General features: G+C 43.9%; 1 protein-coding gene across 1 annotated transcript in view; it reads right to left on the reverse strand.

Annotated features, from left to right (window-relative positions):
• Positions 1-26,910, reverse strand: part of LOC139388136 (mitogen-activated protein kinase kinase kinase 1-like) — a 157,385-nt gene that overhangs the window by 64,966 nt on the left and 65,509 nt on the right. The window contains exons 3-8 of the mRNA XM_071134719.1: positions 21,626-21,850; positions 19,538-19,738; positions 15,751-15,867; positions 13,756-13,892; positions 13,281-13,402; positions 10,835-10,916 (exon numbers count right to left, since the gene is read on the reverse strand). Coding sequence (XP_070990820.1) covers positions 10,835-10,916; positions 13,281-13,402; positions 13,756-13,892; positions 15,751-15,867; positions 19,538-19,738; positions 21,626-21,850 — 884 coding nt within the window. The remainder of the gene's footprint in view (positions 1-10,834; positions 10,917-13,280; positions 13,403-13,755; positions 13,893-15,750; positions 15,868-19,537; positions 19,739-21,625; positions 21,851-26,910) is intronic.

Genomic DNA, 26,910 nt, shown 5'->3' on the forward strand with positions numbered 1-26,910 from the left:
CGGAAAATCTCAGGAACTTTTAACGTTTCTTCAAGAGCATCATAAAAACAATGAAGATGATGAAACGGGCTCTCATGAGGACCGCCACAGGAATGGAAGACCCAGAGTTACATCTCCTGCAGAGGATCAGTTCATTAGAGTTACCAGAAGTAGAAAGAGCACCCCTAAAAAAATGCTTCACAGAGTTCAAGTAACAGACACATCTCAACATCAACTGTTCAGAGGAGACTGCGTGAATCAGAATATTTTTATTTCACTTTTATTTAACCAGGTAGGCCAGTTGAGAACAAATTCTCATTGACAACTGCGACCTGGCTAAGATAAAGCAAAGCAGTGCGACAAAAACAACAACAGAGTTACACATAAACAAACAAAGTCAATAACACAAACGAAAAGAAAAATATAAAAATCTATGTACAGTGTGTGCAAATGTAGAAGAGTAGGGAGGTAGGCAATAAATAGGCCCTAGAGGCAAAATAATTACAATTTAGCATTAATACTGGAGGGATAGATGTGCACCTCAGTGCAAGTAGAGATACTGGGCTAAGATAAAGCAAAGCAGTGCGACAAAAACAACAACAGAGTTACACATAAACAAACAAAGTCAATAACACAAACGAAAAGAAAAATATAAAAATCTATGTACAGTGTGTGCAAATGTAGAAGAGTAGGGAGGTAGGCAATAAATAGGCCCTAGAGGCAAAATAATTACAATTTAGCATTAATACTGGAGGGATAGATGTGCACCTCAGTGCAAGTAGAGATACTGGGGCGCAAAATAGCAAGAGGGTAAGTAATAATATGGGGATGAGGTAGTTGAGTGTGCTATTTACAGATTGGCTGTGTATAGGTACAGTGATCGGTAAGCTGCTCTGACAGCTGATGCTTAAAGTTAGAGAGAGGGATATAAGACTCCAGCTTCAGAGATGTTTGCTATTTGTTCTAGTGATTAGCAGCAGAGAACTGTAAGGAAAGGCGGCCAAAGGAAGGAGTTGGCGTTGGGGATGACCAGTGCAATATGCCTGCTGGAGCGCATGCTACGGGTGGGTGTTGCTATGGTGACCAGTGAGCTGAGATAAAGCAGGGCTTTACCTTGCAAAGACTTATAGATGACCCAGAGCCAGTGGGTTTGGCAACGGATAAGTAGTGAGGGCCAGCCAACGAGAGCATACAGGTCACAGGGGTGGGTAGTATATGGGGATTTGGTGACAAAACGGATGGCTCTGTGATAGCCTCCAACACTCTACTCAGCAAACTGGATGTAGTCTATTTTGTAAATGACATTGCCGAAATCAAGGATTGGTAGGATAGTCAATTTCACAAGGGTATGTTTGGCGGCATGAGTGAGGGAGGCTTTGTTGCGGAATAGCATTTAAAAGCAGTTGGAGGCCACGGAAGCAGTGTTGTATGGCGTTGAAGCTCGTTTGGTGGTATGTTAACACAGTGTCCAGAGAAGGGCCAGATGTATACAGAATGGTGTCGTCTGCGTAGAGGTGGATCAGAGAATCACCAGCAGCAAGAGCGACATCATTGACATATACAGAGAAAAGAGTCGACCCGAGAATTTAACCATGTGGCACCCCCATAGCGACTGCCAGAGGTCCGGACAACAGGTTCTCCGATTTTAGAAAGGCAGGGCAGGATGGATATAGAGACTGCGTGTATAACAGTTTGGGTCTAGAGTGTCTCCCTCTTTGAAGAGGGGGATGACCGCGGCAGCTTTCCAATCTTTGATGATCTCAGACGATACGAAAGAGAGATTGAACAGGCTAGTAATAGTAGTAGCAAAAATTTCAGCTGAAAATTTTAGAAAGAGAGGGTCCAGATTGTCTGGCCCAGCTGATTTGTATGGATCCAGATTTTGCAGCTCTTTCAGAACATCAGATGTCTGAATTTGGGTGAAGTGGAAGCAGGGGGGGGGGGATTGGGCAAGTTGCTGCAGGGGATGCTGAGATGTAGGGGTAGCCAGGTGGAAAGCATGGCCAGCCGTGGAATTTTTTTTCTTGAAATAATAGATTATCGTAGATTTATTGGTGGTGACAGTGTTTCCTATCCTCAGTGCAGTGGGCAGCTGGGAGGAGGTGCTCTTATTCTCCATGGACTTTACAGTGTCACAAACCTTTTGGAATTAGCGCTACAGGAATCAAATTTCTGTTTGAAAAAGCTAGCCATAGCTTTCCTAACTGACTGAGTATATTGGTTCCTGACTTCCCTGAAAAGTTGCATATTGTGGGGGGTATTCGAGGCTAATGCAGAACGCCACAGGATGTTTTTGTGCTGGTCAATGGCAGTCAAGTCTGGGATGAACCAAGGGCTATATCCGTTCTTAGTTCTACATTTTTTGTAAGGGGCATTCATATTTAAGATGGAGAGGAAAGCACTTTTAAAGAGCAACCAGGCATCCTCTACTGTCGGGATGAGGTCAATATCCTTCCAGGATACCTGGGCCAGGTCGATTAGAAAGGCCTACTCCCTGAAGTGTTTTAGGGAGCGTTTGACAGTGATAAGGGGTGGTCATTTGACCGCAGACCCATTACGCATGCCAGCAATGAGGCAGTGATCGCTGAGATCCTGGTTGAAGACAGCAGAGGTGTATTTGGAGGGCAAGATGGTCAGGATGATATCTGAGAGGGTGCCCATGTTTACGGATTTAGGGTTGTACCTGGTAGGTTCCTTGATAATTTGTGTGAGATTGAGAGCATCTAGCTTAGATTGTAAGACAGCAGGGTGTTATGCATGTCCCAGTTTAGGTCACCTAACAGTATGAACTCTGAAGATAGATGGGGGGCGATCAATTCACATATGGTGTCCAGGGCACAGCTGGGGGATGAAGGGGGTCTATAACAAGCGGCAATGGTGAGAGACTTGTTTCTGGAAAGGTGGGTTTTTAAAAGTAGATGCTCGAACTGTTGGGCACAGACCTGGATAGTATGACAGAACTCTGCAGCTATCTCTGCAGTAGATTGCATCTCCGCCCCCTTTGGCAGTTCTATCTTGTCGGAAAATATTATAGTTAGTGATGGAAATTTCTGGATTTTGGTGGCCTTCCTAAGCCAGGATTCAGACACTGCAAGGACATCTGAGACACAGCAATTCAGACAGCTATTAGGCCGGGGATAGTAGGCTAGCAGATGGGCCTCAGGGGGACGAAGCAACGGGAGAGCCTGTTGTAACCCCCTCGGACGGTTACGTAGGCAAAATCAAATCAAATCAAATCAAATCAAATCAAATTTTATTTGTCACATACACATGGTTAGCAGATGTTAATGCGAGTGTAGCGAAATGCTTGTGCTTCTAGTTCCGACAATGCAGTAATAACAAGTAATCTAACTAACAATTCCAAACTACTGTCTTGTACACAGTGTAAGGGGATAAAGAATATGTACATAAGGATATATGAATGAGTGATGGTACAGAGCAGCATAGGCAAGATACAGTAGATGGTATCGGGTACAGTATGTACAAATGAGATGAGTATGTAAACAAAGTGGCATAGTATAGTATAAAGTGGCTAGTGATACATGTATTACATAAGGATACCGTCGATGATATAGAGTACAGTATATACGTATGCGTATGAGATGAATAATGTAGGGTAAGTAACATTTATATAAGGTAGCATTGTTTAAAGTGGCTAGTGATATATTTACATCATTTCCCATCAATTCCCATTATTAAAGTGGCTGGAGTTGAGTCAGTGTCAGTGTGTTGGCAGCAGCCACTCAGTGTTAGTGGTGGCTGTTTAACAGTCTGATGGCCTTGAGATAGAAGCTGTTTTTCAGTCTCTCGGTCCCAGCTTTGATGCACCTGTACTGACCTCGCCTTCTGGATGATAGCGGGGTGAACAGGCAGTGGCTCGGGTGGTTGATGTCCTTGATGATCTTTATGGCCTTCCTGTGACATCGGGTGGTGTAGGTGTCCTGGAGGGCAGGTAGTTTGCCCCCGGTGATGCGTTGTGCAGACCTCACTACCCTCTGGAGAGCCTTACGGTTGAGGGCGGTGCAGTTGCCATACCAGGCGGTGATACAGCCCGCCAGGATGCTCTCGATTGTGCATCTGTAGAAGTTTGTGAGTGCTTTTGGTGACAAGCCGAATTTCTTCAGCCTCCTGAGGTTGAAGAGGCGCTGCTGCGCCTTCTTCACGATGCTGTCTGTGTGAGTGGACCAATTCAGTTTGTCTGTGATGTGTATGCCGAGGAACTTAAAACTTGCTACCCTCTCCACTACTGTTCCATCGATGTGGATAGGGGGGTGTTCCCTCTGCTGTTTCCTGAAGTCCACAATCATCTCCTTAGTTTTGTTGACGTTGAGTGTGAGGTTGTTTTCCTGACACCACACTCCGAGGGCCCTCACCTCCTCCCTGTAGGCCGTCTCATCGTTGTTGGTAATCAAGCCTACCACTGTTGTGTCAGACCAGTCGTGATGGATAGACGGGGCTCCGTGTCGGCAGCAAGCAAATTCATGGTCAAATTTCTGCAGAGAAGCCACTACTAAAGGACACCAATGAGAAAATGAGACCTACTTGGGCCACGAAACACGAGCAATGGACATTAGACCAGTGGAAATTTGTCCTTTCGCCTGATGAGTCCAAATTTTAGATTTGTGTCTTTGTGAGAAGTAGAGTAGGTGAACGGATGATCTCTGCATGTGTTGTTCCCACCGTGAAACATGGAGGAGGAGGTTTGATGGTGCTTTGCTGGTGATACTGTCTGTGGTTTAATTATAATTTAAGGAACACTTAACCAGATTGGCTACCACAGCATTCTGCAGCGATACGTCATCCCATCTGGTTTGCTTTTAGTGGGACTATCATCTGTTTTTCAACAGGACAATGACCTAACACACCTCCAGGCTGTGTAAGGGCTATTTGATCAAAACTGAGAGTGATGGAGTGCTGCGTCAGATGATCTGGCCTCCACAATCACCCGACCTCAACCCAATTGAGATGGTTTGGGATGATTTGGACCGCAGAGTGAAGGAAAATCAGCCAACAAGTGCTCAGTATATGTGGTAACTCTTTCAAGACTGTTGGAAAAGCATTCCAGGTGAAGCTGGTTGAGAGAATACCAAGAGTGTGCAAAGCTGTCATCAAGGCAAAAGGGTGGCTACTTTGAAGAATATAAAATATATTTAGATTTGTTTAACACTTTTTCAGTTAGTACATGATTCAATGTGTTATTTTATAGTTTTGATGTCGTCACTAGTATTCTACAATGTAGAAAACAGTCAAAATAAAGAAAAACCCTTGAATGAGTAAGAGTGTCCAAACTTTTGACTGGTGCTGTACATTCGGAGGCTGCTTTTATGGCAGCCAACGATTTTAATTCTGCGTCATTATGACATGTTATGCCCAACTTCCATAAACACGTCTCCTTCGCCACTAGGGGCAATAAAGTTAAAGCTTAGGACTCTGGGTCTGAACACCTCCCTCTGCAACTGGATCCTGGACTTCCTGACGGGCCAGCCCCAGGTGGTGAGGGTAGGCAGAACCTCAAAATGGGGGCACAGAGGGTTGTGTGCATAAGGCTCCACTCCGTTGACGTATTGTACGTGTGTGCGTTCACGTGGGTGGAATCATTATTTGTTTCAGCGGACTCTTTTCGTTTCGTTCCACCCAGAGAGGAAGTCAGCCTTGTGTAGTGTACAGTATATCCACTAGTGGGCTTGGGGAGCCAGAGTAGCTCACCAAGCAAGAAGGGCTGAGGCACTCTTCTTGACTCGGAAAGTATTCAGGCCCCTTTACTTTTTCAACATTTTGGTACGTTACAGGTGTATTCTAAAATTGATTATATCAATATTTTTCCTCCTCAATCTACACACAATACCCTATAATGACAAAGTGAAAAAAGGTTTTTAAAAATGTTTGCAAATTTGTTAAACACCAAAACGGAAATAATATTTTACATAAGTATTCAGACCCTTTGCTATGAGACTCGAAGTGCATCCTGTTTCCATTGATCATCCTTGAGATGTTTCAACAACTTGATTGGTGTCGACCTGTGATAAATTCAATTGATGAGACATGATTTGGAAAGGCACACAAGTTTCTATATAAGGTCCCTCAGTTGACAGTGCATGTCAGAGCAAAAACCAAGCCATGAGTTCGAATGAATTGTCTGTAGAGCTTTGAGACAGGATTGTGTCAAGCCACAGATCTGGGGAAGGACACCAGAACATTTCTGCGACATTGAAGGTCCCCAAGAACACAGTGGCCTCCATCATTCTTAAATGGAAGAAGTTTAGAACCACTAAGACTCTTCCTAGAGCTAGCCACCCTGCAAAACTGAGTATTCTTTTGAGAAGGGCCTTGGTCAGGGAGGTGACCAAGAACCCGATGGTCACTTTGACAGAGCTCCAGAGTTCCTCTGTGGAGATGGGAGAATCTTCTAGAAGGACAACCATCTCTGCAGCACTCCACCAATCAGGCCTTTATGGTAGAGTGACCAGACGGAAGCCACTCCTAAGTAAAAGGCACATGACGGCCCGATTGGAGTTTGCCGAAAGGCACCTAAAGACTCTGAGACCATGTGAAACAAGATTCTCTGGTCTGATGAAACCAAGATTGAACACTTTGGCCTGAATGCCAAGTGTCACGTCTGGAGGAACCTGGCACCATCCCTATGGTGAAGAATAGTGGTGCATCATGCTGTGAGGATGTTTTTCAGCGGCAGGGACTTGTCGACTAGTCAGGATCGAGGGAAAGATGAACGGAGCAAAGTCCAGAGTGATCCTTGAGGAAAACCTGCTCCAAAGTGTTCAGGACCTCAGATTTGGTGTGAAGGTTCACCTTCCAACAGGACAGCGACACTAAGCACACAGCCAAGACAACGCAGGAGTGGCTTTGGGACAAGTCTCTGCATGTCCTTGAGTGGCCCCGTCAGAGCCTGGACCCAATCGAACATCTCTGGAGATACCTGAAAATAGCTGTGCAGCAACGGTCCCCATCCAACCTGACAGAGCTTGAGAGGATTTGCAGAGAAGAATGGGACACTCCCCAAAAACAGTGTGCCAAGCTTGTAGCATCATTCCCAAGAAGACTGGAGGCAGCAATCACTGCCAAAGGTGCTTCAACAAAGTACAGAGTAAAGGGTCTGAATACTTATGTAAATGTGATATTTAAGCTTTTTATTTTTTTATGCTTTACGACACCACTCTTTAGCCACAAAAGCAGACATGTGTGTCCAAACTTTTGACTGATACTGTACGTTCTCTTCTTCTGGTTGAATATGTCATGTTGTGACTTACACATTTGGTTTTGCTGTTTTTCTTATTCACACTTTACAAATCACAATAAAGAGTATAATGACAGTCACTTTTTGGGAGGCTAGACCATCAAGACATTGATCTAACCTTGTGTTATGTGTAGTGGCCTTACAATGGGGACTTTTCTGCTATGGTACATGGGTGAGAATGGCTGTCCAGCTGTAGACAACAAGGCTAGACCTTCGAGACATTAACCTCATCTACATAACAAGGTTGTACATGGTCATGTGTAGTGTCCTTTCAATGGAGACCTTTGTGCTTTGGTACATGGGTGAATGTCCAGCTGTAGACATTATGAGCAGACCCCCAATACATCAACCTCATCTAGACAGCTCATGTACAAAGCAGTACAAGTTTACAGAGTGACTGATTCAAAACAGTAATATTTTCTGCCACAAGTAAAAAAATAACTAGACAAATACATTTGCAGACCTTTTAGATATTTATTTTCCATCACAAGAGGAAATGTAAAAAATGTGATAAAAGGGGAAATAAGAGAAAAAACACAAAAGTAAATACCAGCAACATGTGAATGAGGAAGTATGAAAAAACGGCCCAAAAAAATACCCACTACCCTAAATTATGAATAAGAAAAAAAAGCACAGAGCAACAGTTTTTGAGCTCCCGAGTGGCGCAGGCACTGCATCTCAGTGTTAGAGGCGTCACTACAGACACCCTGGTTCGAATCCAGGCTATATCACAACCGGCCGTGATCGGGAGTCCCATAGGGCGGTGCACAATTGGCCCAGCATCATCCGGGCTTGGCTGGTGTAGGCTGTCAGTGTCAATAAGAATTTGTTCTTAACTGACTTGCCTGGTTAAATAAATGAAAACGGGGTGAGACGAACGGGAGATGTTGATCAGCAGGACTAGACACCGTCCATGGCACCATGATGTCGTAGACAGACTTTACTGGACACTGCTGCTGTTTCTTTAAGTCATCCACCTGCTGCATCATGTCAGTGTCCCAAGGACCCTCAGCTGTCTTCCTCTTCCAGCCATTGGAGCTGGATCGGGGAGATGGGGCGGAGGTTGATGGAGTTGCAGGGCAGAGAGCTAGGGTGCGCCTGGACGGTGGGATGGGTGTTGGGTAGAGGGGCCTGAGAGGTGATGAACCAGGTTGGGGAGATGATGAATCAAGGGGCGATGAACCACCGGTAGATTGGCCCTCAGGGCTCAGCTCTGTCTCTGGACTGTCCAACACACCACCACCCTCCAACACCTACAAGCAGATGGTGAATACATTAGAATACTATGCAAGAAATCTTAAAACATCTCCATTGGCTCCTTTGAGTTAAAATGTTTACCCAAAATAACTGATTTCATAAACATCTCAATCTAATTAGCACACACACATCACAGTGCCTGTGTCAAATGTATGAACTCGCCCTGCTAATCATTATGATAACAACACAAGCACTGAATATTTCCCACTCACAATTTCTCCCATCCAGAAAATAGCTGATTTTTACATGTTCTAACTAGGTCTGCTAAACATAAGATCCCAAACACACACACTGTACAAATAGACTTGGATGTATGACGAGTACATACCGTATCGGGCATATTGGTGTCTGTCTGACGATGTTTCACGTGAACACCGAGCCAATCCTGTTGTCTGACAAACGGTGGGACACACACACCAGTGGCAGCCCCACTCCTCATCTCCTTCACCCTTTTCAAATTGTGAACATACTGGCTCCAAATCTTTTTCAATGCTTCTTTGACATCAGTATTGGTGTTCAAATTTCGTGAAATCTCCCTCCAGCTGTCGTCTTCTGCATGCTTGTCCAAATACAACCCCATCGAAGGGTTGTAAAGGTTCTCTTATTGTCTCACCAGCTTGCACAGACGCTCCTCAAAACTGGACAGACATAATTACGCTTAGAAAATCTCAAATAAAAAGCACAAAAAAAAGGAATCTTGAGAGTAGTAGAAGCAAAGTAGCAGAATGTCCATTGGTTCTGAGTTTTTCCAGAAATGATACTGGAAAATATGTGATGTAGACACAGGGGCAGGACTTCCGTTGCAAAACTCACTTAGTACTGCCCCTCAGTCATTTTTCCAGGTAGAAAAAAACGGTGTCAAATGAAGCAGCGTATAACAAGGAGCCACATCTTTTGTGATGGAAAACGACATTGCAACACTGCACTACGCTCCGTCAGCACTGTTTGCGTTTGTCTGTAGACCCCTTTAGTCCCCTTCTGTATTCCCTGTTCACCCACGACTGCGTGGCCAGGCACGACTCAAACACCATCATCAAGTTTGCTCACGACACGACGGTGGTAGCCTGATCACCGGCAACGATGAGACAGCCTACAGGGAGGAGGTCAGTGGACTGGCAGTATGGTGCAGGAACAACAACCTTTCCCTCAACGTCAGTAAGACCAAGGACTGCCAGTCCACTGACCGCTCCACTGCAACCCCTCCACTGCAGCCCAGTGGGTCGAAAGCTCAGTCGTTAAGAAGGCGCGACAGCACCTCTTCCCCTTCAGGTGGTTGAAAATGTTTGGCACCCTCAAATCCTCGAAAAATGGTACAGCTGTACCATTGAGAGCATCTTGACTGGCTGCATCACCGCTTGATATGGCAATAGCACTGCCCTCGATGGCATGGCGCTACAAAGGGTGGGGCGCTACAGAGGGTGTTGCGTCAGCCCAGTACATCAATGGGGCAGAGCTCCCTGCTATTCAGGACCTCTAAATCAGGCAGTGTGAAAGGAAAGCCTGGAAAATTGTTAAAAGACTCTAGCCATCCAGGCCATAGACTGTTCTCTCTGCTTCCGCACAACAAGCTGTACCAGTGCATCAAGTTTGACACCAACAAGCTCCCGAACAGTTTCTATCCCCAAGCCATAAGACCACTAAATAGCTAACTAAATTGCTAACAAATGGCTACACAGACTTAGTTGACTGTAATGACACACTGTTAGCTATGTGAGGTCTAGTCTAATATAGCCTAGTGTCATGCTAAAATGCTAATGTAATGACACACGGTTAGCTATGTGAGGCATAGTCTAATATAGCCTAGTGCAATGCTAAAATGCTAATGTAATGACACAGTTAGCCATGTGTGGTCTAGCCTAATATAGCCTAGTGCCATGCTAAAATGCTAATGTAATGACACACTGTTAGCTATGTGAGGCATAGTCTAATATAGCTTATCTCACCGCTAAACACTCAAGGCTCTTTCCTGTCTCTAGTCTACTGTTGCGCCATTGACGTAGCCTACAATAAATCCATTACAGGTTTGAGTGCATTTCCACACTAAATGCTCTAGTTTAAATCATTAACACTTTGTGAGCATACAGTATATATAGCTTATAAACCATTTAATAGTTAGCTAACTTTAAGTTAACTCGCATTCAGCTCGCATTAGATTTGCAAAACGGAAAAGCTGTTCTGACGTCTCAGACTGAGGCAGATGTTTCCTTTCCTCCCAGAAACAAATATAGTGAAGCCGCTTCCCCTGCCTTTCACACAACCAGCTGGTAGGCTGTTGAATTCATCCCCCACTCCAGGAGTCTTGACCAGGAGTTCCTAGATCCGAGACGGCGTACATCTTAAAATTACCTGTAAAAATCATGGGACTTCCACTTGGTTCTACAGAGGGGGCAAATGAGCGTCTCGTGGTTCTGCCGGCATTCCTCAGCCCCTGCAAGACACAGACAGAGAGACAGACAACATTAGCTCTACCCCCAGTTTAAATAGGGAACAATGCACCGACTGGCTGTCACGGAAGTCAAGGCTCCGATAAAATGGAGCAAAAATTAGACTTGAGTTTTTAGAGAGAAGAGAAGGGCCAGGGCCTCGGGATGAACATATCAGATTTCTATCGAGGGGGCTGTATAGTGCTGGAAGTGTGTGTGTGTGTGTGTGTGCAGGGGGAAATGGAACAGGAGTACCTGGAGGGGTGCATTGCATGTGTGTGTGTGTGTGTGTGTGTGTGTGTAAGGTGAATGCCCTATGCACTGTTTAACCTGAAGGAGGGAAACGAGGTACAACACAGCTATGGGGAGTTTGCACACTAGTGCCCTCTACTGAAGGACAATAGAATCATGCCTGCAAGGCCAATGAACACCTTGTCTGACCAAACCCAGAACTGGGCGGCATGGGGCCGAACAGGTGTTGTACCTCCTTTGCCTCCTTCAGCGAACAGTAGTTGTATGAGGTAGTCACATGGAATGTATTTCAATTAACAGGTGTGCCTTGTTAAAAGTTAATTTGTGGAATTTCTTTCCTTCTTAATGCGTCTGAAACAATCAGTTGTGTTGTGACCAGGTAGGGGTGGTATATAAAAGATAGCCCTTTTTGGTAAAATACCAAGTCCATATTATGCCAAGAACAGCTCAAATAAGCCAAGAGCAACTACAGTCCATCATTACTTTAAGACATGAAGGTCAGTCAATCTGGAGAATTTCAAGAACTTTGAACGTTTTTTGAAAGCGCAGTTGCAAGAAGCATCAAGCACTATGATGAAACTGGCCCTCATGAGGACCACCACTGGAAAGGAAGACCCAGAGTTACCTCTGCTGCAGAGGATACGTTCATTAGAGTTAGCAGCCTCAGATAAATGCCAAAATAAATGCTTCACAGAGATCAAGTAAGAGACACATCTCAAGATCAACTGTTCAGAGGAGACAGCGTGAATCAGGCCTTCATTGTTGAATTGCTGCAAAGAAACCACGACTAAAGGACACCTATCAGAAGAGACTTGCTTGGGCCAAGAAACACGAGCAATGGACATTAGACCCGTGGAACTCTGTCCTTTTGAGATTTTTGGTTCCAACCGCCGTGTCTTTATGAGACGCAGAGTAGGTGAACGGATGATCTCTTCATAATTGTAAATAGTAATTAGCTAATTCATATTGTGGTTTATGTCAGCCAGGAGTTCTCTAAATATGACCGGTTGTGTTATGTCTTTCCTCAGTTAGTGCTAGGACTAATGTAGCCTACATTTTCCGGTTTGGATAATTGCATTATGTCTTTCCTCAGTTAGTGCTAGGATTAATGTAGCCTACATTTTCCAGTTTGGATAATTGCGTTATGTCTTTCCTCAGTTAGTGCTAGGACTACTGTAGCCTACATTTTCCAGTTTGGATAATTGTGTTATGCTGTCACCACTTCTGTCAATGTCTCAACATTGCATCCAAAAATAAACAGGTCACATTCAGGACATAGCACTGTAAGGACTGTGATTGTGCTAAATGTTTCTGTGAAAAAGCAGTGTTGCCAGCTCAAACACTGACTGCTGGGTCAATCAAAACTGGATGTTCTAAATAAGTGTTCTAATCACACTGGTTTGAGCGTACGCTGCAGAGACCACAATACAATGATCACACCCGTGTGTTGGTACGTGTCAAAGGGTTAAGAGGAGATGACCACTTCACTCAAATGTCAGTGTCAACTCTCTGATATGAACTGAAGCCATGTGTTTCATGTGCCCTCTCATCCATTGGCACATTGAATGTTTACTTTTCAAACATTGAGTAGCCCTGTCAATTTTCTCTCATTACTGTATGTAGAGTCAATCACATACACAAACACAATCACATTATTAAAAATCAATGTGATTTTAGTCCTTGCTTGGACTAGCTCATTCTTAGCTCTTTTGTCTAACTGTGTTGTTGTTTTTGTCTTCTCAGTCAAATCCTGTCCTGCCCTCAGTGGAAGAGTAGAGCTCTTCTCCAACACCATCTGTTCATGATGAGCCTGTCCTGCACTGAAGCCTCTGAACACCTCAACGTGCAATCAGGAAGTCAAGCCTCTGAACACCTCAACTCATGCCTCATACCCTCATTTTATCACTGCTGTGATCCCTTCCCAACACTGTAAGTAGCCCTCATTCACACTCCCATAATATGTTACTATATGTATCTTTATTAAATGTTTTAGGTTAAAATAGTTTGAAACACACTTTGTCGTCTTTGTGCGGTCCACGCCTATACCGTGAGTCTCATTCTCCTCAATGTCAAGTCACCAGCCTCCACCGTTTTTGATAGTGTACAGTTGTACTCACAGATAGACATGCAGTGGTGGTGCAGCTTGTTCCTGCAGCCCTCCTCACACACAGTCAGACTCTCCTCGTCCAGCATGTCCAACAGACAGATAGGACACATCTGCTCCTCCTCATCCTTCAGACTACTGACAGAGAGGGGGGAGAGAGGGAACGATGGAGAGAGAGAGAGAGAAGTCGATTAAGGGAAAGAAAGAGGGATGAAGAAAGACATGGGATATAGGGACAAAGGGAGAGAGAGCGAGAGAGAGGACAAAAGAGCGCGAGAGAGAGAGCACGAGAGAGAGGTACAGGGGAGAGAAACATTAAGAGACAGAAAGATCGAAAAATAAAGGAAAGTAACATTTTTGGTTCTCCAAAGAATCAGTGTGCTATTAATGTAAAAATCTAAACATCTAGCAAAACATGTATCAAAATACAACTTGGACGCATTCAAGGGCCTTCTGGCAAAATAGGTTTTACAGTACAACATCTAAACCTGCTCTCGTTGCTGGAGGCGCTGGAGGTGCTGGATGGACAGGACGTGTGGGGGTTAGACTTCTGGATGGTGTTGCGCGATGGCGCCTTGATGCGCGAACTGCGGCGATTGTGATACTTCTGGAACAAGCTCTCCACCTGGACGACGTGGAGACAATGATACAGTTAGATGCTGATCTTGGAACAGTTTAGCATTTTCCCCACTTGTGATTAAGGCTAGGATTGGGGCAGAGGAAGATGATCCTAGATCTGTCCCTAGGGGATACTTCACCCCGGAGCCAGTTTACTATAGAGGTCAACCTTAACCATCATGAAGTATCTAAGTTTTTCTAACGTGCATTCAATACAATGCAAGTCACTGAAAGTTATCCTCAATGTAAATGGACATATGCGACCCGATTCAGGAAACGAGACGTATGTCACAAGTCACGACTTCACAAGAGCCGTTTGAATGTAAAAAATTAATTTTTTTATCAAAATGCATTTTTTGGGGCAGAAATGCCTTTCTCGAACATGTGAACTTTCATGTGCCGTAATAACAAACTTGTATGCCATTTGTAAATACGAATAAAATGACTAAATTACGAGCCTTGTTGGTTAAACCACAGAAAAAGTCAGCAACCTTAACACTAGCCATGATTGGCTGAGCTAATGAGTGGGCTGGACATGCTGAGAGAGGAGAGATGATTGGTCTACCAAATAGAGGACTTCTGTCCATTTGAGCTGGTCAGTCTGTTGGTAATCCTGTCGAACACAGCTTTATAAAAAAATGTATTGTGTAGTGTAGCTGCATAACTAAGTGTCCACTCTCTGGAGGATCAAGTTTTGAAATCAGTGGAAATAGAGTTGGATAGCTAAAGAGAAAACCGGATTACATCTTCAAACTAAGGGCAACTCTGGCATGGCATCCATGACAGGGAGACGCGTCCATCATGCATGATGATGTACACAGTTAAGATAGTCTAACATTAGCTAGCAATTTTTTTAGATATTACATGTTTCTAATTTTGACAAAAAGTGGCTTCATTTCTAGCTAACGTTAGCTGGCTGGCTCCCTAACTGGCTGGCTCCCTATTTTTCGTATTCCAGAGCTGTTTGCTTTGATAGTTAAGAGTCTAATTTTAGCTAGCTAACATTGAACCTGGTTAGTTAGTTCCCAGCATATTCATGCAGTGTAGTAACAACATGATTTGGCACTATGTTCATTGTTGTTTAACTAGCTAACGTTAGCTGGCTGGCTCGTTAGCTAACGTTACGTGACGTGTGTTATTTTACACATTGTTTACCTAGCTAGGTTCATTGTTTAACTAGCTAGCTACATGTCTTAAGCTAATGTGGACATCACGTGTTGAATACGGCCCGTGTCAGTAAACGTATGCAAAGAAGAGTAATGAGATTGTTGCCAGCAGAGCTGGTTAGACTGTTTTCATGTTATCCATAGGTAAACAAATCATTGGCCAGAGCGTCAAGTGTGCGCTCGAAACAAGATGGGTGGGGCTACACTTTAAGAGGGTGTGAATGATGCTGAATGGGTGTAGACAAAGAAGAGCTTTTCACTAGGTACCAAAACATTCAAAGGCCATTGAGTTTAGAAGTTTATCAACTTTCAAAGAAAAATTACTTTCCCATTGTTCCCCAACAATGCAGTATGATATACCATTTTGTAGCTCTGAGTCTCTACTTTAATCCAATGTAATTTTTTTTTAAAAAAACACCATTTCAAATTTTGCTACATAAAACCGAATCCAGGTGGTGAGTCATATATTCTGGACATATTCTGGCTCTTAATTTTTTAGAAAATTGGTCATTACATACAATGGGTTCAACAAATCATGTATACCCCTTTCATACTATTGTTCTGACCCGAACCATACTGTGCTGGCAAGGATATTGGCTTTCCACATTGTCCTGTCCAGCACAGTTCAAGCACTATGGTGGATAAGGGGAATTATACAGATTGGTTAGAGGGCATGTCGGTTGGTTGCTGGAAGGTTACCTCAAAGTTTTTGAGGCTTTTCCTCCAGAGCAGGGGGTCTGAGGGCTCCAGCTGGAAGACTCTGAGCATGACGAATAGGACGTGGATACAGAATGCCCCTCGGCCACAGCTACAGGTCTACAGAGAGAGGAGAGGATGAACGCAGACCGGGGGTTACTCACGAATGTGTGTGTTTATACATACAGTGGTCACATACACACTCCATTATGGTCGCATGCACATGCACGCACTCATAAATTGCTACACAGACACACACAGAGATGCAAAAACACACACATCTACAGCAACTTCCCTTTTTTGACAGAACACTCAGTCAAAAATCACTCAGGAGCCCAATTTAATCAACATCTGATTAAGAATCATTGGGTGCGTTCCAAATGGCACTGTAGTCCACATATAGTGCACCACATATAGTGCACCACTCGCAAAACTACCTCTTAACTTCCTTCATACTGAATGCAGAGACATAAAAATGGAATCCATGACTTCATCTGACTCCGTGGAAGTAGATCAAATAAAATGTTAATTGTCACATGCGCCCTTACAACCTTACCATGAAATGCTTACTTATAAGCCCATACCCAACAATGCAGTTCAATAAATATAGTTAGTTACCAGGCGGTGATGCAACCGGTCAGGATGCTCTCAAAATAAACTTTTTGAGGATCTGGGGACCCACGCCAAATCTTTTCATTCTCCTGAGGGTGTTGTCGTGCCCTCTTCAAGACTGTCTTGGTGTGTTTGGACCATGATAGTTCGTTGGTGATGTGTACACCAATGAACTTGAAATTCTCGACCTGCTCCACTACAGCACTGTCTACGTGAAGGGGGGCCTGTTCAGCCCTCCTCTTCCTATAGTCCACATTCAGCTTGTTTGTCTTGCTCACATTGAGGGTGAAGTTGTTGTCCTGGCACCACACTGTCAGGTCTCTGACCTCCTCCCTATAGGCTGTCTCATCGTTGTCAGTGATTAGACCTACTACTGTTGTGTCGTCAGCAAACTTAATGATAGTGTTGGAGTCGTGCTTGGCTACACAGTAGTGGGTGAACAGAGAGTACAGGAGGGGACTAAGCATGCACCTTTGAGGGGATCCGCGTGGCAGATGTGTTCTTGCCTACCTTTACCACCTGGGGTAAGAAAGTCCAGGAACCAGTTGCAGAGGGAGGTGTTAAGTCCCGGGGTCAGTGATGAGCTTAGCTTAGTGATGAGCTTTGTGGGAACTATGGTGTTGAATGCTGAGCTGTAGTCAATGAACAGCATTATCACATAGGTGTTCCTTTTGTCCAGGTGGGAAAGGGCAGTGTGGAGTGCGATAGAGATTGCATCATCTGTGGATCTGTTGGGGCGGTGTGCGAAATGGAATGGGTCTAGGGTTTCCGGCATGATGGTGTTGATGTAAGCCATAGCCCGCCTTTCAAAGCACTTCATGGCTACCGACGTGAGTGCTATGGGGCGGTAATCATTTAGGCAGGTTACCTTCGCTTTCTTGGGCACAGGGACTATGGTAGTCTGTTTAAAACATGTAGGTATTACAGACTCGGTCAGGGAGAGGTTGTAAGAAGACACTTGCCAGTTCGTCCGTGCATGCTTGGAGTACACGTCCTGGTAATCCATCTGGCCTAGCAGCTTTGTGAATGTTGACCTGTTTAAAGGTCTTGCTCACATCAGCTACGGAGAGCGTGATCACACAGTCGTCAGTAACAGCTGGTGTTATCATGTACGCTTCAGTGTTGATTGCCTCGACGCAAGCATAAAAGGCATTAAGCTCGTCTGGTAGGCTCGCGCCACTGGGCAGCTCGTGGCTGGGTTTCCCTTTGTAGTCCGTAATAGTTTGCAAGCACTGCCACATCCGACGAGCATCAGAGCCGGTGTTGTAGGATTCAATCTTAGTCCTGTATTGACGCTTTGCCTGTTTGATGGTTCGTCTGAGGGCATAGTGGAATGTCTTATAAGCTTCCAGGTTAGAGTCCTGCTCCATGAAAGCGGCAGCTTTAGGTCATTGCGGATGTTGCCTGTAATCCATGACTTCTGGTTGGGATACGTGCGTATGGTCACCGTGGGGATGACATCGTCGATGCACTTGTTCATGAAGCCGGTGCCTGAGGTGGTATACTCCTCCTCAATGCCATTGGATGAATTCTGGAACATATTTCAATCTGTGCTAGCAAAACAGTCCTGTAGCGTAGCATCTGTATAAACTGACCACTTCTGCATTGAACGAGTCACTGGTACCTCCTGATTTTGTTTTTGCTTGTAAGCAGAATCATGGTCAGATTTGCCAAATGGAGGGAGAGCTTTGTATGCGTCTCTGTGTGTGGAGTAAAGGTGGTCTAGAGTTTTTCAAATTCTGGTTGCACATGTTACATGCAGGTAGAAAAGAGGTAAAACAGATTTTAAGTTACCCTGCATTAAAGTCCCCGGTACTAGGAGCACTGCTTCTGGATGAGCATTGTCTTGTTTGCTTATCGCCTTATACAGCTCGTTGACTGCGGTCTTAGTGCCAGCATCGATGTGTGGTGGTAAATAGAAGGCTATGAAAAATATAGATGAGAACTCTATTGGTAGATAGTGTGGTCTACAGCTTTTCATTAGGTATTCTATCTCAGGGGAGCAATACTTTGAGACTTCTTTAATATTAGACATCGCGCACCAGCAGACATTGACAAATAGACATACACTCCAGCCCCTCATCTTACCAGATGTAGCTGCTCTGTCCTGCCGATGCACGGAAAACCCAGCCAGCTCTATATTATCCTTATGAAACATAAGATATTACAGATTTGAATGTCCAGTTGGTAGGATAATCTTAAATCGTAGATCGTCCAGTTTGTTTTCCAACGATTGCACGTTGGCCAATAATACGGAGGGTAGTGGTGGTTTACCTACTCGTCGACTAATTTTTACAAGGCACCCCACTCTCTTCCCCCTTTTTCTCCATCTTTTCTTCACGCTAATGACAGGGATTTGGGCCTGGTCTTAAGCAGTATATCCTTCGCGTCAGACTCATTAAAGAAAACATCTTTGTCCAGTTCAAGGTGAGTAATCACTGTTCTGATGTCCAGAAGCTCTTCTTGCTCATAAGAGACGTAGCAGAAACATTATGTACAAAATAATTTACAAACAATGCAAAAAACAAACAAAATAGCACAGTTGGTTCGGAGCCCCTAAAACAGCAGCTATCCCTACCGGCGCCATTATAACAATGGAATAAAGGGCTTCATTCCAAGTGTCCCTTTAAAACTAAAATCTATTGCTGTAAATGCAATTTGGTAAAAGTTGGGGTCTTGTTGCAGCTTAGCCTCAATCTTGCCAGACAGTTGGAATCAGCTAAATTAAACTGACAAAAAAGACCCAATTCCAACTAGCTACTTATACATTTGAAATAACTGCATAAGCATAATAGGCAATACGGTGACCTTGTCTTCTGATAGGCTAGGTGGAATTTATGTAATATTGAACACCCATCCAATCATTTTCTTACCTAGAGGGTAGAGGGAGTTGATTTGAAATTGAGCGTGAGTCTTTTAATTCTGTCTAATCTTTTTTCATTGGTCTGAGTGGACTGCGAGCACTTCTTACCTGTGAGCCAATGAACAATTCTGACTAAACTTTTTTCATTGGTCTGAGTGGACTGCGAGCACTTCTTACCTGTGGGCCAATGAATAATTATGTCTAATCTTTTTTCATTGGTCTGAGTGGACTGCGGGCACTTCTTACCTGTGGGCCAATGAATAATTCTGTCTAATCTTTTTTCATTGGTCTGAGTGGACTGCGAGCACTTCTTACCTGTGGGCCAATGAACACCCTGTATTTGTTGTCAGGGCTGTCTCCTCCAATCAGGAAGGAGTTTGGGCCTATCTGCTGCAGTAGGTAGAGGCGGGCCTTCATGACCTTGTTGACACGGCGACTAGTCTCCTCGGGACTGTAGGGGGAGAATCCATCTGGGGAGGGCACCCGGCGAGGGGGGGTCACCCTGCCACTCTGAAACTACACAACAACAACAAATCAACAATAACAAAATTACATCAACATTAGATCAAGACAGCCTCAGAGAAAAACTAGTCTTAATCCTCTCCCATTCATAGTTATTGTCTAATAAATAGTCACTTAGGACTTAACAATTCTTCAAACCCAAAGTGAAGAGGGTTAATAACCTGTTAGAGATAGGGGGCAGTATTTCCCCTTTGGATGAATTGCGTGCCCATAGTGAACTGCATCAAAATCTGTCCTAAATTGCTAATATATGCATATTATAATTAATATTGGACAGAAAACATTCTGAAGTTTCTAAAACCGTTTGAATTATGTCTGTGAGTATAACAGAACTCACAGGGCAGGCAATCTTGTAAACTCGTTTTGAAATCCTGAAAGTTGGGGCAACTTTGACGTCATCGCCCCCTCCCTTCCCAACAAGTTATGGATCTGGAAACACTTCCTATGTCTTCCACTAGATGTCCTCATTCAGTAGAAAGTGTAATGGAGCATTTGCTGTGAACTTTGACCTAATGGGAAGGAAAGTGCTAGAGTGTCGCAAAAGATTCATGTGCTTGAAGGCGCGTATGCGTTGGAGTGCTTCGTCTGTTCCAATCAGCCCCAGATGAACTAGGATGGCCCGGTTGGAATGCTATTCGATTTGTATGATTATAACATCATGGAGATTGATTCTGCACTTAGTTTGACCAGTTTCGTCAACCTGTAATATGTAATTTGGAAGTTTTGATGCAAAATTATCCTGGACCAGAAGTCATTTTTTGGTCATTTGAGCTGAAAGTGGTAGCAAATGCTGCTACATGGACACTAGAATTGAACATTATGAAACAAAACAATTTATTGTTGAACTAGGACTCCTTGCACTACATTCTGATCGAAGACCGTCAAAGGTAAGGGAATATTTATGTTGTAATTTTGTATTTCTGTTGACTCCAACATAGCGGAGAAATATTGTTACGTCTGAGCGCCGTCTCAGATTATTGCAATGTTAGGCTTTTTCCGTAACGTAAAAAAAAAATGTGACACAGCGGTTGCATTAAGAACCAGTGTATCTTTTTAATTATATGTAGAACATGTATCTTTAGTCAAATTTTATGATGAGTATTTCTGTTATCTGGAGTAGCTTTCTATAATTCCTCTGGACATTTTGGAGAATTTTTTGAACATGGCGTCAATGTAAACCGAGATTTATGGATATAAATATGCATATTATCGAACAAAACATAAATGTATTGTGTAACATGTCATATGAGTGTCATCTGATGAAGATTTTCAAAAGGTTAGTGAATGATTTTTTTAAAAATCCTGCTTTTGTCATTTTATCTTTTGTGGTACAAAATGGCTACGTTTTTTCTTTGTTTTGGTGGTGGTCTAACATAAATATATCCTGTGTTTTCGCCGTAAAACATTTAAAAAATCTGACACGCTGGGTAGATGAACAAGGTGGTTATCTTTCATTTGAGGTATTGGACTTGTTAATGTGTGGAGGTTAAATATTTCTAAGAATATTTTTGCATTCCCTGCGCGACCGTTTCAGCTGAACGGGGGGGTGTAGTTCCTGTTAATATCTAATCAATGGTATATTATTAGAAAATGTCTTGCATTCTCATGTTTCTTTAACTCACATCATAGTTCATCTTAGTTCTTTTATTTTTTTTAATCTATATTATTATCACTGGATTCTTGGGAAAGAGCTATGAAGTCAAGGTAAGAATTTCCCTGTACTGTTTTACATCTGTTGTATCCTGTGCACGTGGCAAATAAACTTTGAAACTTGAAACTATATGTCTATGCATTCTCAAATACTATGAAGTACGCCTAAACACATAGCTGATGTTCTCATATGTGTGTGTGCATGCTACGTATGTGTGTGTGGCTACTCACTGGCACGGGCGAGGCCCTCTTCCTGTGCACCCCTGGGGACTCAGGCTTCCCACAGGCCCTGCCAGAGGAAGAGGAGGAGGAGGAGGAAGAGGGGTGTCCAGGGGAAGGGCTGCGGAGGCCACCGATCTGCTGGGGGGAAGCGTTGGTGAGCGTGTTGGATTCATCCTCGGCCCCTTTGCAACCTGCCTCGCTCCCGTTTGGTCGCAGGGGGACGGGCTTCACCACCTGAGGGGGAGGGAGGGAGAGAGAGGGGGAGTGGGACGTCAGTATGTGGTTTGGGGTTAGGCCAAATGAGGGCCAAATGACAGAGTTCCATTACAGGGGCTAAGTGCAAAATCTGGCCAAAACCCTATTCCCTAGCCACTCCTGTAGATCTTAGAGAATTGGCAAGGTGGAAGCATTATGGTGACATTCCACCCAGCCAATCTGAAGGCAAGATGTAATACTTACCATGAGTATACCATATATTAGGGACACCTTCCCAATATTGAATTGGTGGGGCATGGACACTACACGGTGTCAAACGCGTTCCACATGTTGAATTCAATGCTTCCCACAGTTGTGTCAAGTTGGCTGGATGGCCTTTGGGTGGTGGACCATTGTTGATACACACGGGAAACGTGAAAAACCCAGCAGCGTTGCAGTTCTTGAGACAAAACAGTGTGGCTGATACCGACTACCATACCCCGTTCAAAGGCACTTAAATATTTTGTCTTGCCCATTCTACCTCTGAATGGCACACAGGGGCCAGACTTGAGGTCAATTTAGAAGTCAGCATCTGTGTCTGCTGTGAAAGACTGGCTGCAATTTAATAATGCAATAACCAAGTTGGAAAATGTCCAATTCCCTTAGTCTGCTAGATTTCACTTAGTCATGAAAAAAAATGAAAAAACAGTATCTTATCAGTCTTTAGTAGAGTAGGGAATATTTGATAGTCGCTTGTATGTCACGCCCTGACCATAGTTTGCTTTGTATGTATATATGTTTTGTTTGGTCAGGGTGTGATCTGAGTGGGCATTCTATGTTGTATGTCTAGTTTGTCTGTTTCTGTGTTTGGCCTGATATGGTTCTCAATCAGAGGCAGGTGTTAGTCGTTGTCTCTGATTGGGAACCATATTTAGGTAGCCTGTTTTGTCATTGTGGGTTGTGGGTGATTGTCTATGTTTGCACTATGTTTCATTAGCAGTCATGGTCGTTTGTTGATTTGCTAGTTTGTTCAGTTTACTCCGTGTTTTTCGTCATCCATTAAACAATGTATTCACACCACGCTGCGCTTTGGTCCGCTTCTTACGACGATCGTGATAGAATCACCCACCAACCAAGGACCAAGCGGCGTGGAAACGGACAAAAAGCAGCAGCGGCCAAAATTTTAGGACTCCTGGACATGGGAGGAGATTTTAAACGGAGAAGGACCCTGGGCACAGGCTGGGGAATATCGCCGCCCCAAAGCAGAGCTGGAGGCAGCGAAAGCTGAGCGGCGGCGATATGAGGAGGCAGCACGGCAGAAATGGCTACAATAAGTTGGGCGAATTTTGGCCCATTCCTCCTGACAGAGCTGGTGTATCGGAGTCAGGGTTGTCGGCCACCTTGCTCACATGCTTTTTCAGTTCTGCCCACAAAATGTTCTATAGGACTGAGGTCAGGGATTTGTGATGGCAACTCCAATACCTTGACTTTGCTGTCCTTAAAACCTCTTGTGACTAGGGGGCAGTATTTTCATTTTTGGAAAAATTACGTTCCCAAAGTAAACAGGATATTTTGTCAGGACAAGATGCTAGAATATGCATATAATTGACAGCATAGGATAGAAAACACTCTAAAGTTTCCAAAACTGTAAAAAATATTGTCTGTGAGTATAACAGAACTGATATTGCAGGCGAAAGCCTGAGAAAAATCCAATCCGGAAGTGCCTCATGTTATGAAAGCTCTGCGTTCCAATGCGTCCCTATTGAGCAGTGAATGGGCTATCAACCAGACTACTTTTTCTACGTATTCCCCAAGGTGTCTACAGCATTGTGACGTAGTTTTACACATTTATGTTGAAGAATACCAGTAAGCGGCTACATTGTGTAAGTGGTCACCTGATGGCTCTGAGTAATTCTCGCGTAAAATACAGAGGTAGCCATTTTTCCAATCGGTCCTACTGAAAAACCAATTGTCCCGGTGGATATATTATCGAATAGATATTTGAAAAACACCTTGAGGATTGATTATAAACAACGTTTGCCATGTTTCTGTCGATATTATGGAACTAATTTTGAATATTTTTTGGCGCTTTCGTGACCGCAATTTCCGGTCGATTTCTCAGCCAAACGTGAAGAACAAACTTAATCTCTAATGAAGCAAGCTAAATGACACGTTGTTTGCTTAGCTAGCTAGCTAGCTACAGATGAAGTCGGAAGATAACATACACTTAGGTTGGAGTCAATAAAATTCATTTTTCAACCACTCCACAATTTTCTGGTCAACAAACTATAGTTTTGGCAAGTCGGTTAGGACATCTACTTCGTGCATGACACAAGTACTTTTTCCAACAATTGTTTACAGACATTATTTCACTTATAATTCACTGTATCACAATTCCACTGGTCAGAAGTTTAAATACACTAAGTTGACTGTGCCTTTAAACAGCTTGGAAAATTTCTGAAAATTATGTCATGGCTTCAGAAGCTTCTGATAGGCTAATTGACATAATTTGAGTCAATTGGAGGTGTACCCGTGGATGTATTTCAAGGCCTTCCTTCAAATTCAGTGCCTCTTTGCTTGACATCATGGGAAAATCTAAAGAAATCAGCCAGGTTCATCCTTGGGAGCAATTTCCAAATGCCTGAAGGTACCACGTTCATCTGTACAAACAATAGTACGCAAGTATAAACACCATAGGACCACGCAGCTGTCATACAACAGCAAAGGACCTTGTGAAGATGCTGGAGGAAATAGGTACAAAAATATCTATATCCACAGTAAAACGAGTCTTCTATCGACATAACCTGAAAGGTCGCTCAGCAAGGAAGAAGCCACTGCTCCAAAACCGCCATATAAAAGCCAGACTACGGTTTGCAACTGCACATGGGGACAAAGATCATACTTTTTGGAGAAATGTCCTCTGGTCTGATGAAACAAAAATAGAACTGTTTGGCCATAATGACCATCGTTATGTTTGGAGGAAAAAGGAGGAGGCTTGCAAGCTGAAGAACACGGGGGTGGCAGCATCATGTTGTGGGGTTGCTTTGCTGCAGGAGGGACTGGTGCACTTCACAAAATAGATGGCATCATGAGGGAAGGAGAGTTAGTTGGATATATTGAAGCAACATCTCGAGACATCATTCAGGAAGTTAAAGTTTGGTCGCAAATGGGTCTTCCAAATGGACAATGACACCAAGCATACTTCCAAAGTTGTAGCAAAATGGCTTAAGGACAACAAAGTCAAGGTATTGGAGTGGCCATTACAAAGCCCTGACCTCAATCCCATAGAAAATTGGTGGGCAGAACTGAAAAAATGTGTGAGAGCAAGGAGGCCAAGAAACCTGACTCAGTTACACCAGTTCTGTCAGGAGGAATGGGCCAAAATTCACCCAATTTATCGTGGGAAGCTTGTGGAAGGCTACCCAAAACCTTTGACCCAAGTTAAACAATTTAAAGGCAATGCTACCAAATACTATTTGAGTGTATGGTAACTTCTGACCCACTGGGAATGTGATGAAAGAAATAAAAGCTGAAATAAATCATTCTCTCTACTATTATTCTGACATTTCACATTCTTAAAATAAAGTGGTGATCCTAACTGTCATAAAACAGGGAATTTTTACTAGGATTAAATGTCAGGAATTGTGAAAAACTGAGTTTAAATGTATTTGTCTAAGGTGTACGTAAACTTCTGACTTCAACTGTACATGCTACGCTCACTTACAGTTGAAGTCCGTACCCCTCCGTTTGACGTTGGCTAATTCCGTCCAAGCCCTTCTTGACTCAAAGAGGGGTACGGACCCGAAGAACGGTCCTGGGTCACTTCCCAGGACATCCTCGACCCAGCCATAATCCTGGTTTTCCACAGAAACCGTCCTAACCACCCAGCTCCACGCCCCCTGGGGGAGGCCCCCTGCTCAGCTTTCCACTGGTCAGAAGTTTACATACACTAAGTTGACTGTGCCTTTAAACAGCTTGGAAAATTTCAAAAAATGATGTCATGGCTTCAGAAGCTTCTGATAGGCTATTTGAGATCATCTGTTCACCTACTCTGTGTCTCACAAAAATCTCATATTTGGACTCATCAGACCAAAGGACAGATTTCCACTGTGTGTTTCTTGGCCCAAGCAAGTATCTTCTTCTTATAGGTGTCCTTTACTAGTGGTTTCTTTGCAGCAATTTGACCATAAAGGCCTGATTCACGCAGTCTCCTCTAAACAGTTGATGTTGAGATGTGTCTGTTACCTGAACTCTGAAGTATGTAACTCTTATGAACTTATCCTCTGCAGCAGAGGTAACTCGAGGTCTTCCTTTCCTGTGGCGGCCCTCATGAGAGCTAGTTTCATCATAGCGCTTTAGGGTTATTGCGGCTGCACTTGAAGAAACTTTTCCGGATTGACTGATCTTCATGTCTTAAAGTGATTCTAATCGACAGGGCTGTAGTGGAGCAGGTTGAGGGCTTCACGTTCCTTGGTGTCCACATCAACAACAAACTAGAATGGTCCAAGAAACCAAGACAGTCGTGAAGAGGGCACGACAAAGCCTATTCCCCCTCAGGAAACTAAAAAGATTTGGCATGTGTCCTGAGATCCTCAAAAGGTTCTACAGCTGCAACATCGAGAGCATCCTGACTGGTTGCATCACTGCCTGGTACGGCAATTGCTCGGGCCTCTGACCACAAGGCACTACAGAGGGTAGTGTGTACGGCCCAATACATCACTGGGGCTAAGCTGCCTGCCATCCAGGACCTCTACACCAGGCGGTGTCAGAGGAAGGCCCTAAAAATTGTCAAAGACCCCAGCCACCACAGTCATAGACTGTTCTCTCTACTACCGCATGGCAAGCGGTACCGGAGTGCTAAGTCTAGGACAAAAAGGCTTCTCAACAGTTTTTACCCCCAAGCCAGAAGACTCCTGAACAGGTAATAAAATGGCTACCCGGACTATTTGCATTGTGTGCCCCCCCCAACCCCTCTTTTACGCTGATGCTACTCTCTGATTATCATACATGCACAGTCACTTTAACTATACATTCATGTACATACTACCTCAATTGGGCCGACCAACCAGTGCCGACCAACCGCACATTGGCTAACCCGG

Source organism: Oncorhynchus clarkii, chromosome 29, assembly GCF_045791955.1.
Source record: "Oncorhynchus clarkii lewisi isolate Uvic-CL-2024 chromosome 29, UVic_Ocla_1.0, whole genome shotgun sequence".
NCBI classification, from domain to species: Eukaryota; Metazoa; Chordata; class Actinopteri; order Salmoniformes; family Salmonidae; genus Oncorhynchus; species Oncorhynchus clarkii.